We start from the raw sequence: 13965 nt of genomic DNA, 5'->3' as shown, positions 1-13965 counted from the left end.
CAGCAATTTTTAATACTCTTACCCTATTCTGTTAAATTCTCAAGTAATCAAACCGCAAAATTTAGGAAAAAATTGGCAGGTAAAATCTCAAAAGATCGAACGGTGAAATTACTTAGCGAAAGCCTTTACAGCTACGCATTTCTCGCGACTTGCGAGATTGATGGCGCTACTCAACATCTTCCATTGGTTACGCGTTGGGGTCACGTTGGGGTAGGTTCGAGATTTCGTTTAGTCAAAATGGCAGCATTGTTTTGATGAACCTCGCCTCGCGGGTGAATATCAGTAGCGAGAAAGATGTACAGGTATTTGAATATTGAGCCACCTACAGCAGGGCCCCTGTATTTCCCTTCAAGTAAAAATTCCGTATTATGCCCAGGACCAGTTGATTTCCTTTCGGGCCAGTGAATTTTATAAGTTACTGGCCCGCTTGGCCAGTAGCGATTTTGCATGAGTTTCAAACACTGGTGCACAGTCGCGAGTGGAGTGATACGTACCGGCCGCCGCGTACTATGCATACAATAATTGGAAGTTGGGAAACGGAATGGCCGTTTTACGCACCCCTCGCCGAGTTTGGAGGCCGATTTCCCTCACAATAAGCCTCAACTATATACTAAACCAGCATCGATGGCCTCCAATACATCTTAGAATTCATACCTACAAGCCTCTTTGCGTCAAAAACGACCTTCTGTCCGTTTTTGGGTGCGATTTCCGTGTTTTTTGACGTGATGGAACACTTTCATTCTACAGCTGTGGGCGGGGTCAGACCAGCCGCGCTGTGATTGGCTAATTTTTTTCCGATCGACCCCATGATGACCTCTCTTGTTTAGATCGCTCACGGCCCGGTGGTTTCAATCGGGTTCGAACTCACAACGTATGGTATCTTGTCACCTAGCGGAGACATTAAAATTAGGCTATAGAAAGGATTGCTGATAGGCATATTCGAGAAGACTGTTACACCGTTACTCAAAAGCTACAACCACTGCGGGGCGAAACTATGCCCGAGTGTCTCATATTCTGCGAAGCATATTTTTACCTCGGAGCACTTTTGGCCGGTTGCTAGTGACGACAGCGAACACATTGTATCAATTTATTTTCGATAGAATATCGATCGAAATCGTTAATCTGCTGGCGTATCGGCTAATGCGTTCAGGTCACGTCATGAATATGTCCACAATAACCCGTATATATTGACTTACATACCATAGTACCAACGTATCCGTTGGTTTCTTGAACTTAAATTGAATCGTCGACACTCTTTACAGTTTTTGTGATGTGTTTATGTTTCAGCACATTTTGGCGCACATTGGCCAAGTTTTGCGCCATTTTTGGCTGGGAAGGTCATGCGAGTGAGCAACACAACATAGTATCAATTTCCAATAAACAATATCGATCGATAACGTACACCGCTCGATGACAGTGGACACTGCGCCCGTTCGCCTCCGTTCTGTTTTATTTTTTCAAATTTACTGGAATTTTTATTGTTGATATTCGCCCAAATTTGGTCTATATTACAACAAAATGACAGATATTTGGGCTGTACAACTTATGAGACGCATACTGGTTAAAATGCGTCAATTTAAGACCCTTGTTCTGCATATGTACACGCCGTAAGATCGCCAAATTATGGACGGCAACAGTCCGTATATTTCAGTGATCGGAATAAAAAAATGCAAATAAAACATTTTCATGGAGAAATTCATCATTATTCATTCAATTTCATCATTATTCGTTCAAAATTGAGGAATTTGTGTGCAGTCTGTTCGGTGTATTATACGTCATTGTTTTCTATGGGAAATCAAGCCTATTTGCCGCGTTGTAAAATGAAAAATATATCTGAAAAAAAACCCAAAAAACATTAATCTAATTTTTTCATTTCGCTTTAATTCTTAAAGTGTTTGAGATAACACAGCTGATGAAACTTTCGTTTTATTTTTTTGAGTTTCCCTCTTATTTTTATGAAATGACAAGTTAACGATCGTTTGGCTGTTGACTGTGTTTTTCACCTATTGTGTATATGAATAATTAATTATCGCATAGCTATTTTCAGATGCCAAAATGTCATAATTGAAAGGTCAACATATAAGGAATTGAATCTGCAACGCTTTCATCAATATTAAACTGTGCAGGGAAGAAATTTGGCGAAATTTTAAACATAGAGTTGAAGGCGGATTTGACTCTCTGTGCCCGTTATGATGTGTGGTGAAGACACTGAATCATGTACGGTGCTCACTGCGAATGTACTGTGATGTCGAGTTCTGAGACGTGAAGGTACATTTCACCAACTGTTTTTTACTTGAGACTTCCAACTGTGTGGTTAAGTTGCCGCTCATCTGTGTTGATGTATCAACTTCGTTCGGTGTCTCTCGGCTGTCTGTTCTGTACAAGCATTCTAGTGAGTCTGCAGTGTTTTGTTGGTGTTTTTTTCCTACACAGGATGTGTGTGTTTCGCAGTGGGACAAGCGTTGTGACAGGGAGGACGGCGCGCTTGGAATTAAAATCCTGAAATCGGTTCTACATACAAGACAGTGAAACAAAAATTACACATTACTATACATTAAACGCAAACCACCAATCTATTGGCGCGTCGCGGACGATGTGTACGTGTGGAATTGCTTTCCCTTTACTATATTTATACAGGGTCATAGCACTATCGATTCGCCAGTGTCTCGCCATTTATTCCAAACAAAATAACTACAATGATCCTGTTATTCACCATATCGTAATATAAAACAACTTTGGTAGAGCAGGTGTGAAGTAGCCTTCATTTCCTATATGAGTTCGAACCCGATTGAAACCACCGGGCCGTATTTATGCCTCAAACGAGCGATCAAAACAAGAGAGGTCATCATGGGGTCGATCGGAAAAAAATTAGCCAATCACAGCGCGGCTGGTCTGACCCCGCCCACAGCTGTAGAATGAAAGTGTTCGATCACGTCAAAAAACACGGAAATCGCACCCAAAAACGGACAGAAGGTCGTTTTTGACGCAAAGAGGCTTGTAGGTATGAATTCTAAGATGTATTGGAGGCCATCGATGCGGTTTAGTATATAGTTGAGGCTTATTGTGAGGGAAATCGGCCTCCAAACTCGGCGAGGGGTGCGTAAAACGGCCATTCCGTTTCCCAACTTCCAATTATTATATGCATAGTACGCGGCGGCCGGTACGTATCACTCCACTCGCGACTGTGCACTGGTGGTGGTGAAATAATGTAGAACAGTAGGACATCATAAAGTATAAGGTCGTGGGCGATATGGATCAGTAGGGTTGATTGTTACAAATAGGGTTGACACATCACCCCTATTTGTAACAATCAACCCAGTCAGAAAAAATGAGTTTCGACAAGGAAAATAAGAAAATTGCCCCCAAACATACAAATATGCATATTTCATCAAGATTTCAACAAATACGGCAATTTTTTTTAAAAATTAGGTTTTGTTACAAATAGGGTTGATTTTTACAAATAGAGGTGATACAGTCTCTATCGTTCCTCCTAACTTGATCAAACACTCGGGGTCAGATCCCTGTGGTAATCATGAAATGATTTTCCCGTCACGTGACGTATTCTCGCGTATTCTCGCGAATCGTGACAATAGTCTACCCTGGGCAATAATGTCGGAGAAAAGCGTCACTTTTACAGACAACATACAGAAACACGGGAGCATTTTCAGTTCATATCTGTGCTATGAGCTCATAATCCATCTCCCATGAATTTTTAGATCGAGATCGAGAATGCATATTTCTAGGTTAAATTCCAATATCATATTTGTTATACACGTACTCATTTCTAACCACCCTATTCTAGTTAAAGGGATACAGTCGTCGGAACTGCGCCTGTGCGAGTTTCTTGTTTACAAACAATGTATTTCGTGCACGATATCTAGAGGCACCTCATTATCATAGCTGCAACATTTAAATTATACGATGTAGATTATGACAGAAATGTTTTAACTTACATCAATGACCATCGTACCTTGATTACAATATTTACATTGGTCATATGGGTCCCATACGACCTTGAGCGCATTTCCGACGACTGTATCCCTTTCAGTACGTTTCTATAATCATTGCAAACGTATAAAAATATACAGACGAAGCTGGTTTAGCATGGAAAGAAAGTGTTAATAGTTTGTATCATAGACGTCCATGTATATAGAAAATTATATTTTGGGGTGAAAGTTTCACACGAAATTTACTGAATTATTGGTTTGGACATAGACACAACCCTCCATGGGTTGGAGCTCCTGTAATGAAGTAGGCATTATAACTGACATTGCGTAATAAACACCTGTTACCTGGCCATGAGGGCAGTAGCACCCGTTTATTACCCCGACGGGCCGTGCGTTTACCAGAAACACATCGCTGTTCCCTTTGGCCTACGGCCGCATCGAGGAATTGCGATGTGTTTCTGGTAAAGGCATGGCCCCTCGGGGTAATAAACGGGCGATATAGCCCGAATAAAGACCGGGTTATAGGTGTTTTATAACACGTCACACGCTCATGTTGTATCATGTTATGGTTTTAATGTGTTTTTGATATTATGCACCGCAACAATCCATTGTTACAGTAACAAGTTTACCTGGCGATTTCTCCACAGCGGTAACAGTAGTACCACTTTCTTCCAAAAAGTATTCTGAGCATAAACATTCTTTGTTGCACTTGAATCTTTTTTGTCGATGAGCCGTCCAAGTTCCTACGCTGTTGGAATGGAAAACCTTGCTGTTTTAGGGAGAGGCTCGTGGCTCATACCAGGCGCTCATCATCCGCGATTCTTTCAAAGCTGCAGACGACACTACGGTCACGTGACCGGCCACTTTTCCAAATTTGGTCAAAAACTGTTTCCATACGGAAACAGTTTTTCAAAAATCAAAATTTGGTCAACAACTATTTGCCCAAAGGGAAATGCTTTTTCAAAATATCCTCTGACGTTACTTTTGTCTATTCTGTGGGGACTAGACGTATCTATTTTCCCGTCACGTGACGTATTCTCGCGAATCGCAACACGGAATGAGCATGTGGTGTGTTATGAATTGAACTATTGCGCTTTTGCTGTAACTATAGAGGTACCATTTATCGATTGTCTGGTCTTTATGAACATGCTCAGGTGCTACATAAAATATTTTCGCCCCATCTTGCTCAGGCTGTCACGGTTCAACCGTGTACTCAATTACTTAATAATGTGCATATTTCAGGGCGGCTTGATGTGCAAAAAACAATCATTTCGGTCGCCGGAGGTCAAGTGTATCGCATATCCTGAACAGACAAAACTTTAAAGTGATGAAAACTGGCCGTTCCCTTTCAAATTTAATCATCTTCGTAAGAGTTTTGTGGTAAAAAGTAGTAAACTGACTTTATACGAATGTGTTGTCTCGCTGTCTGAATATTGGCTTTCGCGGATGCGGGTCATGGCAGTCGCACAGTTGACCCTCGTTTGCGATTTGCACTCTTTATAGTCTGAGGCGTGTGCTAACTGCCGTGAGTGACAATTCAGCCGCAGTGAAGGTCGTCAGGGGTAGTGACTTGACTCTGAATTGCTTTTTCTTTTCAAAATACTCATCTGTTGGCGCCAAATCTTTTTGAAATCTGCATCATCAGTAAATTTTGACGTGTTTTCTTTTATTTTTCTCTTTGTAAAATTACAGCTTCTCGTACTGCCATCGAAATCATGTTAGAATATCTAGTGTTCAACTGGGGAAAGAGTACATATTTGTGCGATGTCAAATTATTGTCCAAAGTGAATTGGAGTCCGGACTAAAATCAATTTGTCAACAATAATATCGCATATTTTGTTGTGTTGGAAAGGCTAATATTTCGTATTTCAATAGACTAAAGGGAGAAGACGACAGAAAATATCGTTATCTGGATCACAAAATAACGACTCGGACGATATCATCTAATGTTACCGCCGTTGCTCCTTGAACTTTTTCTGCTTTGATCTTTCGTGACGGCATTCTTAATACTTGTCTCATGACTTTCACGTAAACTCCACGTATCAAATACCAACTTCCGCTGTACATGTGTGAGACGAAGTTTTCTCGATTTCTATTCCAAACCCGACGGCAGAAACAATACGCAGTAATACTATGTGCACTAATGCGGTCACTACAACACTAACACATCTGTACTCGCTTACTTGAATCTCATTTGACGCTCGGATGCAACTTTTCCCTTGAAACGTGGCGAAATTATTAAACTAGCTCTGATTGTCGTAGACATTCGTGAGGCCAACGGGTTTTTTGTATAATATTGCGTGTCTGGGCGGTTTCGATTCCCTCTCACATTATTCGGAGTCGCTGACTACAGAGAAATAGAGAATAGAGATGGTATAGAGAATCAGATAAGATGGTCTCTATGCAGTATATTCGTTGAAAATGTTCTCTAGACCACAACAATATCTTTCGCTTTGATATTCGTTAAATCTTTTTCATTTGTTGCTTAATTTTTACACCTGCGTTGGTCTGGTTCCTCGTTGAGTAGGGGACATGCTTTACTTTGTTTCTCTCGAAGTGTTTTGGATGTACAATGTGATCTTGGGATTGTGAACCAAAATGTCGTAGGCATGTATGTAATGCTATACATTAAGAGGTTACTTTCTTGGAGTGTCCTCTTTTGCATGTACTTTATACTGCTAAGTTTTGAGATGTTCGGCATGAGACGTTTGCAAATAGATATAATCCCTCATGTTACATAGAAAGTCTCCTTGAATTAGAATAGAACAATGAACACAATGAACTTTATGGCCGTGGGCTCACAGCCTGGTCTCCACCGTTATGTCAATGAACTTAGGCCTACGACGGTGACCTCGTCGTTTTTGTACTGCAGCCACTCAACCATGATGTCGAACTTTATCCTATCCTTTGCATGCCATGTTATCCTTTACAACATCGCCTAGCATTCAGGGTCAGATTTCTGTGTTGTGACATTGACGTCATACCAGGGACTTCCTACATTTGTGATGAAAATGAAAGATAGAGAGATTACCGACGTCTAATCTGTCTTGTCTGATAATCAGAGACGCAAGTAAAGTGATCGTATTTCAAGAATACAGAGCAATGTGTAATACTGTAACGGTTTATTGTTTATCTAGGCCACCAGAATATCCAACAAATGGTGAACTATAGATCACAGGTGATACAAGGATAAGCATACATAACATAACGGTTTAAATCACAAATATAGTAAGTAAAGATTTCAGCTCCATGGTTGGTACACATATTTACAAAGACTGATGTTTCCTAACATCTGGCACTAACAGATATTCAAACAGTCAGTATGCACCGCGAAAGTGAATCACTTAATCTTTTGCTCAGCCTTTCCTGAAGGAAACTTTCAAGTATTCTCATTTCCAAATCAATAATAAATATCAGAGGTCACCGTGAAAATTTTGGTACGAATGAAATAAATTACCCAACAACTTTTGCAATTCAAAATGGCCGCCATCCCCATGTTAATTACATGGGGAAATTGTCATTATTAATTTTTTTGCGAAATTAAGACGAAAAAACTTTACTTACTCAAAACAAACCCCTACGAGCAATATATGATACAAGTACTTTTGTGTCAGCGTGTCGGGCACAGGAGAAATTAGATATAGAAAAAGCCGTGAGTGGATCAAGCACAGTGACGACCTGAATATGAATAGGAAACGACCAATAGTAATTGCTTTTTAAGTTTATTGTATGATTTAGGACCTGTAGTTTGGTCCTGATAGTAACCTATAGCCTCCTTGATATTGCATGACTCCCAACTTACATGGATTCTTTTTCATGCATCAACCTGTAGTCTGCAGGTCGACTGCGGGAACAGCATATCGAAAATCCAACTTTTGGTCTATTGTCAGTACTTTAAATGAGTATGCAGACTTAATTGTTACTGCTGAGAATCGAATTAAACGTAGGATCCAGCCATTAATTCAATTTCCATAAATAATAACTAATTGCTAATTATCACAGTTTTACAGTATGTATCAAAGACTCCAGGTTATTCTACATGTAAAATTCCCTAGCGAGAAAGACTCAGAAAGACTAAGTGTGGTCCATGGGAGAGGTATACTAAAAAGACACACTCTACGTTTACTTTTGATGATGCAGAATTCAGACACTGTGAATCGAACGTGACCAATATGTGAAACTGGGTGCGGCCCTAACATGCTTCAATCAGGTGATGACGTCCCTTCTAAACTCTCATATACTCTGCACTATTGTACTCATCTGTCCTTAAGGTCACCCTGCAAGTTAAAGACCGCTTGGTGTGCAATTCACACACTCTGAACAATATGTCATACAGCGAAAGTGACAATCCTTTCCAGGGCTCAAGGAAAGATCTTGGCCTCGATATCGAGACGCCTCCACCTCTGCGTAACGTCAAATTACTTAACTTGCCTTCAACTGCCGCTTATTACTGATTTGTGTTTTCTTTTATGATGGAGATTCACCCATTGTCACTGCACTGACCAGACTACATAAAAGGAGGGAGACAGTCGGAAGATTCGTCAATTTGATTTCATCACAACTTTTGACCGCAAATCTTAAGTATCCTTCCGTTTCATCGCGAGTCAGCGTCAGGGAACTGTGTCACTCGCAAAGCTCCCACCTGTTTCTTGAACAACTCCGATAGCTGTGAGCATGGCTTTTTCACCGTGCACGGGAGCTGACCCGATCGTAAGACTCACCAACAATGTTACTTGGGTCTATTTCGCGATGCTTTTATTGGCCTTTATGGACATCATCACCATCACAGCGAACGGTCAGGGTTCGAATTCCGCACCCGTCGTCAGCATCCAGCTTGGCGACATAATGGGGGTTCGCAGAAACATTTCAGGCAAGGGTGTCAACAGGTTCCTGGGTATACCGTACGCCAGAAAACCTGTCAGACACTTGCGATTTAGGCCTCCACGGCCGTTGACACGGGGTTGGAACGGCGTGCGCAAGACGACAAGTTTCGGTCCCAACTGTATGCAAGTTTTTGAAAACTTCACGGACTTCCCGGAGTGGAACCTGAAAGGACCCATGAACGAAGACTGTCTGTATTTAAATGTGTGGATGCCGTCTCCGGCGCCGACAAGAGCACCTGTTATGGTTTGGATTCATGGTGGCGGTTTGTACAGTGGAGCGACTTCTTTGGACGCGTACAACGGCGATGTATTGGCGGCGATGGAAGGTGTCATAGTCGTGTCTATGAACTATCGACTCGGAGCGTTCGGCTTCCTGTCATTGTACGATGCAGAAATTCCAGGCAACATGGGGATGATGGACCAGGTGATGGCGCTGCAGTGGGTGAGAGATAATATAGGAGCCTTCGGCGGCGATCCATCCCAAGTTACAATATTTGGCGAAAGTGCCGGCTCAGTATCTGTGGGGTTTCACTTGCTGTCGCCGTTGAGTCGAGACCTGTTCAACAGAGCTATAATGCAAAGCGGCGGTCCCACCGCTTATTGGGCGTTTCGCCCCGAAGATGAAGTGCTTGACATGGCCAACAGTCTCGCAAAGAACTTGGGATGTGATGGATTCGACAGTGATGTCGTCAAACCTGTGTCGATTGCGAAGTGTTTACGCCAAAGAAGTGCAGCTGATATAGTCACTGCGCAGACACTCGACAGCAGATTCTTCACCGTTGTTGAGGATAATAAGTTTCTGAGTTTGTCACCACAAACACTGCTTCAACACCAACGCTTCAAGCCAACGCCTGTCTTGATTGGAATTAACAAAAACGAAGGTACGTGGTTTCTACCCCTTTGGCTCCCGGACGATTTTACGCTGCAGGAACCAATTAATATCACACAAGATGTAACCGCAAAAGCTGTCGCTACGGTTCTCCCATGCGCACCGTCCTTGACGAAAAATATCGTGGCTTTCCAATACACGAATTGGCACCAACCGGACAGCCAAAGGTCGTTGCTTGAAGCGGCCGAAGGGATTGTTGGTGATACAGTAATCTCATGTCCTACTCTGGATTTTGCCAGCGTTTACGCTGAAGCCGGCTATCCCGTTTTCCTCTATCATTTCGAGCACCGCTCTGAACGTAGCCCATGGCCGGAATGGTATGGCGTACTCCATGGCGACGAAATACAGTATGTCTTCGGCCTTACCAGCATTCCAGGGGGCAATTACGGTCAGACAGATGATACCGTAAGTCGGCGTATCAGGAAATACTGGACGAATTTCGCAAAAACTGGGTAGGTTTAATCGTTTCCCTCTAAAATATTATTTCATAATCTCGATGTTCTGTGTCCATCTTAAGTAGTCTGATCAAATTTTACGTGTAATTTGCAACACTGTCGCCTATCCTGCTTACTGAAGATCAATGCTGCATATATTGATGAATTTGATGATATTATTAATCTACATCCTTTTTCCCTTTTGTAAATAAAACAGGCATCTCAAATAAGATCGTTGTATGTTAAAAAATGTTGATGGTACGGAGAACACAGAAATCAGTTATGATAAAGGTTTGGTGCTTTATTTTGCCAATACAGAGATCCTAACACAGAAAAGGATGGTGATGAAGAACATTTAGAATGGCCAAGATACACAATCGAGCAACAAAAATACCTCATTTTGGATAATGACTCAAATGTCACTAAAACCGGAGAAAGACTACGAGCTTCGTACTGCAAGTTCTGGTCAGACATTGTGCCTCAATTGCCAACATCAGGTAATTGTGCGTTGTAGACAACCTAAGGAGGTACGACTTTGTTTTTCTTCATTTAAATTGTGACCTGCAGATCATACTTCTAGTCTTTATGTGCAGTCCCGTATCTTGTTAAAATTCAAAGAACCTTTCGCAAACTGGACATGTACCTTAATATTTGCAGGTATTGCTCAGTTTATCACGAGTTATCCGATTTCAACACATCAACTGATGATTGCAAATGTATCAGTCGGTATTTTCTCCGTGAGCAACATCAGTTTGAATCTTATCGCTTACATATTGCCCTGGATACGGTTTAGCACGTGTGTAATTGGGACGGTAAGACCCATGCTACGTGTTGCCAAGGTACCGGCACGGTGTGATATTTTGTCTACGAGCGCTCGATACCTGGAGAAGACATGAGGCGCTCATCGAATTATCTGACAGCGAAAGAGTATAATTTGTTACAATGGCAGTAGAATGAAATAAAATATTATCTATCGCTCCTTGGTAATCACTATCAAAACTCTATATTGGCGTCCGACCTCTCTATGTCTACCATTTTTCTCTCAGCAAACACAGATAGATCCAAGTGACAAGACAGCTGATGCAGTGGGGAAATCTCACCAAGTTCAATCGATTGGATAGTTGTCCCGGATATGCTTCGTCGTGACGCTTCTGATATAATGTAGTGCATTTCACTTGTAACCGATCCCTAAGTGTACAGGTGTCAAAACGACCGTTTCAGCCTGGCATTTGCCAAGTGTCGGATTTATGTAGGGAACTAAAAGCATAGTGAATACTTAGTTTATGAGAAGTGTCATGTTTTAGGGTGAGAGATTCAGAATTTATTAAAATCTCGAGCCATTTCTGCGGTTGAATCGTGGCGAGAATGGTGTTCTTGTGGCAGGGACCGAGAAAAGGCAACCGAAGACAATTTCCAACTCTTGACTCTTTTTCACGCCTTGTATATTCCTTCATTTGTGTTACTCAGTCGAATCTACACCTTAACAGAATCCGGGATGTACTCCGAAGCTATTTGAATTGAGGTGACGTCATTAATCCGACAAACATTTTTCTTACACTACTCAAGCATCATTGTGATCGCTGCTTCTTCAATTCAAGGATGGGCCTGAAGGGTGTCTTAGAAAGACTTTGCATCCCAATGGGCTAATGATATCTGTTAACTTTTATTTCCCCTGTAGGCCAGAGCGGAAGTAGAAGTACATGTACATCATTTACTTATGGTCATTTTATTCGTGTTCATAAAACAAATAATCAGAATCATGTTCAGGTGTGAATACTTTGTGTGCCCATTCTGTAATATGAGATGCTGTGCAGCAAGATATGTGATATAATTTCAACTTGTTTCATCTTTCAGCTGAAATTGTAAAACAGCTATATACGTTGTAGCTCAAGTGAAATCAACTGATCAGCTATCGGTCCAGACAAAGTTGCCCCGTGCTGGTTTACTGTAGAGTCGGTGACTTTAAACGTGTTATCCAAGCTAATCGTCTATAATGCACATCAATATTTCACAAAATATACATATAAATGCACAGATATGCGTAGTTTTGTAGTGGGAAATATTGTTAATACTTTACCTCTAGACTACCATGTGAAGTGAATCAATAGTTCGGATGAAATTCGAATATCATGATATTTGTTGTTCAAATCTGCACTTTCAACTCCCTATTCCAACCATGTACATTTATATCAATCGTTACCATAGATATAACTAGTTTTGTATTGTTAAAAGAAATATGCTTTTCTCATAGACTGCCATGATGTATAGTGAATCAACATTTTAGGTGAAACTCAAAAATAAAAGTTCTTCCAAAGTTGTACAAACAGGCACTCATTACCCCTGCTTCCTGATAAGAGCATTTATATTAATTATAAAACACATAAATATACAGATCTAGCTTGTCTTGCCTGTTTATAGTTATATATATATATATATATATATATATATATATATATATGTGTGTGTGTGTGTGTGTGTGTGTGTGTGCGCGTGTGTGCGTGTGTGCGTGCGTATATATATATATATATATATATATATATATATATATATATATATATATATATATATATATATATATATATATATATATATATGACTCAAGCCGTCACTTTGACTAAATCGGTGACAAATTGCCTTCATACAGTTCCACGAAAAATGGTGACTCCCCCAAAGGTATGCATGAAATTCCATGGCCCTTTTAGAGTGCTTGAGCTGAAAATAGTACCCCCCCCCCCCGTAATTTCTGTTCAGTCCTTAACGTAACCTTGAAATTTAAAAACTATTTTTGAGTTTCAATTGCTGTGAGAATAGTTTTATCATGGCACGGACCTGGTAAAAGAGCAACCGAAAAAAATCCAATTCTCGCATCGACTATTTTTCACGCCTAATATATAACGTGTAATTTGTGTAACACAACCGAATCCACACCAGAACACAATCCTGGGTGTAACTTAATAGCTGTTTGAATTAAGGCACGTGACGTCATTACGCCTTCAATCCTTTTTTCTTATTCAAGCATTTCATTGTGATCGCTTCAACTTTAGTTCAAGGATGGGATGGTTTTTAAAAAGACCCAGTACACCCATATCATTAAATTTAATCTTTCGTGAGACTACCAAAAGTTGCGACAGTGATGTTCACTATCAACGGAACTGAAAATAACACTATGCTGTTGTCGTCGTCATCATTATCATCAACATGGTCATGATCATCATCATTGCCGTATTTATCATCATCATCGTTATCATCATCATCATTATCATTATCACCGTCAACATCATCAATATCATCATCGTCGTCGCCGCCGCCGTCGCCATCAGCAGCAGTAGCAACAACACCAGCATCGTCATCCTCGCAATTATCACCACTATACTATTTCATCACATGCCTTGTATTAGCTAAGGTCGATGCAAATAAGTCACTTGTATGCATGAATCCCAGCATTGTAGCATCTACAGTGATAAGCGAATGTAATGTCTTCCGTATTAGCGGTCATGATAACTTTGGGACATGTTATCAGGTGAGCGTTTCCTTTGACACACAGATTCACGGTTGGATTTAATCTGGCAGAGTTAGGAGACGGCGATATGAAAAGCTGTCGACCTCGTTTGTGTGACCTGACCTCATTTCCAAGGCGCTTCTGCCAGAGGTTGCGGACTACACGCTCAGAGTCTGTTGCCAAATTTCCCTTCTTTTGTCGTATCAAGGTACCTTCAAACTGCAAAGAAGTTGACTTCAAAGGGACAAAGAAGGCCATTTTTCATGAATTTTGTTTGATAGAGATACTACTTATATTGTTTGACATGTTGAAA

General features: G+C 40.9%; 1 protein-coding gene across 2 annotated transcripts; it reads left to right on the top strand.

Moving 5' to 3' along the window:
• Nucleotides 1-6973: 6973 nt before the first annotated feature.
• Nucleotides 6974-12528, top strand: LOC139149387 (acetylcholinesterase-like). Of its 2 annotated transcripts, none has more exons than XM_070721119.1 (3): nucleotides 6974-10171; nucleotides 10472-10680; nucleotides 12008-12528. In XM_070721119.1, exons 1-2 carry the CDS (start codon nucleotides 8622-8624, stop codon nucleotides 10665-10667), a joined length of 1746 nt encoding a protein of 581 aa, XP_070577220.1. In that variant the 5' UTR covers nucleotides 6974-8621; the 3' UTR covers nucleotides 10668-10680; nucleotides 12008-12528. The 2 variants fall into 2 exon arrangements, with proteins under 2 accessions (XP_070577220.1, XP_070577219.1); XM_070721118.1 differs by lacking the exon at nucleotides 12008-12528 and adding an exon at nucleotides 11200-11910 and having other exon boundaries at nucleotides 6976-10171.
• Nucleotides 12529-13965: the final 1437 nt, after the last annotated feature.

The sequence above is a fragment of the Ptychodera flava genome, chromosome 14, assembly GCF_041260155.1.
Source record: "Ptychodera flava strain L36383 chromosome 14, AS_Pfla_20210202, whole genome shotgun sequence".
NCBI classification, from domain to species: domain Eukaryota; kingdom Metazoa; phylum Hemichordata; class Enteropneusta; family Ptychoderidae; genus Ptychodera; species Ptychodera flava.
Note: the sequence above shows the minus strand (reverse complement) of the source record. Positions and strands in the feature narration are given on the sequence as shown.

Coding starts and splice junctions, on each gene's coding strand:
- LOC139149387 (XM_070721119.1), top strand. CDS start 8,622: ATGGCTTTTTCACCGTGCACGGGAGCTGACCCGATCGTAAGACTCACC. Junction 10,172..10,471: donor ACGAATTTCGCAAAAACTGG/GTAGGTTTAATC, acceptor TTGCCAATACAG/AGATCCTAACACAGAAAAGG.